We start from the raw sequence: 4,856 nt of genomic DNA, 5'->3' as shown, positions 1-4,856 counted from the left end.
TAAACCAGCATCTGAAGTTTCTTCCTATACATCAGGGATGAACATTTGTGTTTACCAAGAAGGAAAAGGATTTAGGTTGTTCGGAAACATTTTTTCACCATCCTAATTGCTTCAAGGATTGTCATAAATGTTGAATTACAGAATCCGCAGGGGATCTTGTATGCTTTTCCACAGGAAGATAGTACGGTTTGAATTTCAAATTGTATTGCTTTTGTGTATGAATGGCTACATACGCCATTTCTGCCATACTCCATGAATGGCCAAGCCTGCACATAATCTGCTCTGAAGGATCGCTGAACTTTGAACATGAGAATTTAATTGTTAGCCAGACCATATTTAGCCACAAATCATGAAAGCTTTAATAAAATTCAAATTTACAGAGTTGCACTCAAAATACAAAGTTAAAATTGCAGAGCATAGATGTAAAATATAGGGGTGTAGATTTGAAAGTAAATTGTACATTTATCTGAGAAACATTGTCTAACTATATCGATGCAGAAGCAGAGTTGAGAGAAAGCAAGACAACATCATCTTTCTGTCCTATAAAATTGGGTGAATCTGCTTGTAAATAATAAACCAAAGTATGATGGGGGAGTATTTTGGAAATGGTGGTCATAGCTTGACTGAGTTTTCTTACAGGCAAGTGGAGTACAAATACATTTTACTCCTAAATTGGATTTATTAGCCTCCCTGTGTCCCGACGTGGATCATCTGTAGTCCAACTTAAAGACAATGAGATCCTGAACAAATCATCCTCAATCCTGATCTTTTCACCCATCTGACCTTCCAAGTCTCTCCCATTTTACATGCCCATTGTCTGCAGAGTGTCACACTACAGTTTACTAAATTTATTTTGATAGAGCATAGCATTCACTTCTAAATAGGAACAGCACAAAGTACAATTTCAGGCAATTACTTTCATCTTCAAATTTCCCTCCACACCACAAACGTCGATAAACATGATTACTATAGTTTCTATATTAAAGTCATGGATTTTCTGCATTAATAAGGTTAGGCAAAGACTAAGAACCCCTAATCACTTCTAAAATCTATATCTACCTCAAGCGCTTGAAATTGTAGTACTCATCACTAGATCTAGTTGTCACTACACCATTGCCGAGCAATGCTGTACATCGGCAAAGCAATCTCACTCTTGACATCCAAAATGTCATTGACAATTGGCTGGATGAATAGCATTTGCAGAAAAGAACAAACAAACACAAGAATAGGTGAAGGGAAATAGAGATGGTTCAAGATAGAATTAGCATTGAGGCAAAACTAAGGAAGAGGAGAATGAGGAGAAAGAGATGGAAGCTCAACATTAAAAAAGAGGAAGAATGAAAAATTGCAACAAAAAGGCAAGATTGAACTAGAAAGGAAAGGCAATGAATTAGAATTAGCGATAAATTGGGGATTCTGGTGGTGGAAGTGGCAGGGATAAGCAAACCAGACAGGAAAGAAATGAGATGAAGAATAAAGAGCAAACAGAAGGATATAATGGAGATGGGATAGAGAAGAGAATTGTACACGAGAGACTGAGGAAATAAGAATGGCTGTGGATATGAGTGAAGAGAGGTCTCCTATAGAAGTCAAGCAGAGTGAATAAGGAATTAAAGTAGAAAGTGAAATTGAGAGGAAAAAAACATTAGGCTAAGGAGATAGATACAAGGAGTACAAGTGCAAAAAATAATGCTAATTGGGTGTAGGAAGAGACAGTGGAAAGCAGGAAAGGTGGGGAACTACAAGAAGCAAAATGGATTTGTTTACAGGGAGGAACCGTGGAAAGTGCAAGGAGCATAAAACACCTGATGGACTGGATGCCCTGACTCGGCACTGTGAAATTTTAATGCAGAAATTAGAAATAAAAAGTAAAGGATGGGGAGAAGTGGAGACGATGGATGGCAGAGTGAAAAAGAGAACTAAGGTAAGTTGTGAAGTGTAACAATGGGGGAGATGTGAGAATAAATAACAGAGAGTGGCAGAAGAAGAATGAAGGATAAATCAAAGCATGTGGGAGCAGTAGATCACGACAAAGCGATGCAAGAGGTAACACAATGGAGCAAAGTGAAATAGTGCAGAGGATTAGTGTGGAGGGTAAAGTGAGGGGAGGGGTGGAGAAGGGTAAGATGAGGAACAGGGAGGAGAGAAGGATATGGAGGGGGGGGAGAACAAAAGAGCAAATAAAGTAGGCAGAAAGGGGGAGTGAAGAACAGAGGCAGAGTCAAAATGGCAACAGAAAAGGGAATTCGAGAAATATTGACAGTGGACAAAAATAGGAACTAAAGAAGAGAGGGAAAGATGAGGGAGAAAAGAGAAGCTGAATATAGTGGAAAGGGAGTACACAAAAATGCTGGAGAAACTCAGCGGGTGCAGCAGCATCTATGGAGCGAAGGAAATAGGCACCTTTTCGGGCCGAAACCCTTCTTCACTGTAAAGGGGGACAGGGAGAGAAAAATTGAGTTTCAGGGGAGGAGAAATTTTCCCTTTAATACTCAATAAACTGGAGTAGGGTGTCTCCCAATTTTCTGAACCTACATTCATTCATCTGCCTGGAATGTGGATAGGGAGACAGAGAGAAGTGCTGACAGGGTGGGGTGGGTAACTAATGGTTAGAGGTTTATTAATACCTGTAGTCTTTTCAGCTGGGGTTTTTTTTACCAAGGTGCATCCTAGCATTTATTTTTATAAACGCCTTTGTAAGAGTTAATTTATAGGCAGGGTGTTATTTTGGTTCTCTGGAGCCAGAACCAAGTGTTCCAGGAACACAAAACGTCTCGGTGAGTCTGCGACGTGTCCTACGAAACAGAAGCTTTGTTCCAACCAAGCATCTTCCCTCGTTTAAAATCATTCTGAAGTCCACGTGTCTTTCTGCATTTTTACAAGCGCGAATATGTTTGTCCTGAAATGAATCCAGCTTTCCTCTCGCTAACTAAAGCACAGTCCTCCCTCACACTATTCTCTCGCAATTTATTCAGACACAGAAACCGTTGGGTGTAGCGATGACTCGAAGGCTCTTGGCTCGCTCCCTCCCCCCTCCGTCTATCTGATGCGCATTCCCAACTGTGCTATTTTCTATTGGAATCGCCCGTTGTCAATCACTAAGGCACAAAGCCCGGGTTTATCGGCATTGTCCCGGATTCACAGGGCAAGGGGCGGCGTGAAATCCCGCATCAAAGGAGTAAGCCGACAGGGAATCACGACACGGACACAAGAATCGCGATCAAGCACAACTTTGTTACTAAATCTGGTGAAATACGCTAGACCAATACATCATACACACACACACATGCACACGCACGGCCAAGTTATATTAACTCGTGATTTAAACATGTAATTTAAGTTGAAAGAAAGAAACATCTCTCTCTTTTTTTTAATATATATATAAAAGGACAATAAAAGATCACCCCAGAGAGACGATTCCTCAAGGGTTCAGACAACGCGGGTTGGGGTCGCCGGGCCGGCCACTGACCGGAGGGTAACCCCTTCTTCACACATAGTCCTTCTTGTCGTACCCACTGTGACCCGTGGACCTGGCGGCAGAGTAGGCCACTCTGGAGGGCGCATACTTCGTTTCCTTCGGGGGGCAAGAGCAGCAGAGCAGAGCTCCTCCGAGGAGCAGCAGACCCGACGTGCCCCATCCGATGTACAAGGAGGCACCAAGTTCTCTCCTCTGGGCGTCGGTCACCAGCGGGTTGTAGAAATCCTTGATGATGGTGTTCGCTGACCAGGAGACTGGGATCAGGGTCATCAGGCCAGACAGGATGAAGATAATCCCAGCCACGATCATAATCTTGGCTTTGGTCGTCTCGTCTTCCACGCAGTTGGTACACTTGGCTCCCGCGATGGAGATGAGGATGCCTAGTACACCAATCACAATGGCAATGACGGTCAGAGCTCTGGAAGCTTGGAGATCTTGAGAGAGCGCCAAGAGGGAGTCGTAGATTTTACATTGCATCTGCCCGGTGCTCTGAACAATGCAGTTCATCCAAAGACCTTCCCAGATGATCTGCGCCACCACGATGTTGTTTCCAATGAAAGCGGTCACTCTCCACATGGGCAAAGCGCATGTTATGATGGCTCCAATCCACCCGATCACTCCCAGGGCAACCCCCAGGATTTCAAGCCCGGCATTAGCCATTTGACTTCGAAACCGTTGCTCCGGCAAAGTTCTCAGAAGCTCCGGTGCTCACCAGCTGCGCTCCCTCTCTGCTTCACTTGTTGCAGGGAGAGGAGCTTTCCAATTGGAGCAGTGGCCGCAGTGTGACTGCGATCACCAATAAGCTGCTTCACATCACAGGAGCTGGCGGCCGAGGCGGAGTCAACACCGGCTCTCAGGTGCACAAGGTAACGCGAACAGATCGCTGAGACGCTTTCTAACGCCCTTTTCCCCCCCCCGAAGCCACAATCCTCCGTCTCTGCAAAGCGGGGCACCGGTTGCCAAATATTGGCATGGTGTGAACCTCTGATTCGGGTCGAGACCCCCCCCCCCCCCTAAAACAACAAAAACCTCGTCACCCCTCCCCCCCCCCCCCCCGCCCAAGTAGGATTCCTGGAGCAGGTGCGGGTTAACTGTACTGTCCCTGGAGGACTGTAACCTTGCTGGCCTGGGAACCGTGCCCGCTCCCTCTGCTGCCTAGTGTGCACAGTCCTTACTGACCTCCGAATTCTACTCTTTCTCCCAATTACCTTCTCTTCAAAATAATATTTTTAGACATTTTGTAAACAAATGGAGCAGGTGGAAAAAAAAAGGGAAGATTTAGAGGGATATTCCCAGTACAGGCTATGGTGTAGCCTAACTGAAACTCATATTTATTGAATTAATTAATTTCCAGTCGAGTGCCCTGATAAATAAGCAT

The 4,856-nt window shown here is 44.5% G+C and overlaps 1 protein-coding gene across 1 annotated transcript; it reads right to left on the bottom strand.

Moving 5' to 3' along the window:
• Window positions 1-335: 335 nt before the first annotated feature.
• LOC116988991 (claudin-3-like) lies at window positions 336-4,230 on the bottom strand. The gene has a single exon (XM_033046087.1). It carries the CDS (start codon window positions 4,136-4,138, stop codon window positions 3,488-3,490), a length of 651 nt encoding a protein of 216 aa, XP_032901978.1. The 5' UTR covers window positions 4,139-4,230; the 3' UTR covers window positions 336-3,487.
• Between the last annotated feature and the right edge of the window lie 626 nt (window positions 4,231-4,856).

The sequence above is a fragment of the Amblyraja radiata genome, chromosome 28 (assembly GCF_010909765.2).
Source record: "Amblyraja radiata isolate CabotCenter1 chromosome 28, sAmbRad1.1.pri, whole genome shotgun sequence".
NCBI lineage: Eukaryota > Metazoa > Chordata > Chondrichthyes > Rajiformes > Rajidae > Amblyraja > Amblyraja radiata.
The sequence above is the reverse complement of the archived record's forward strand: the minus strand, read 5'-3'. Positions and strand labels throughout refer to the sequence as shown.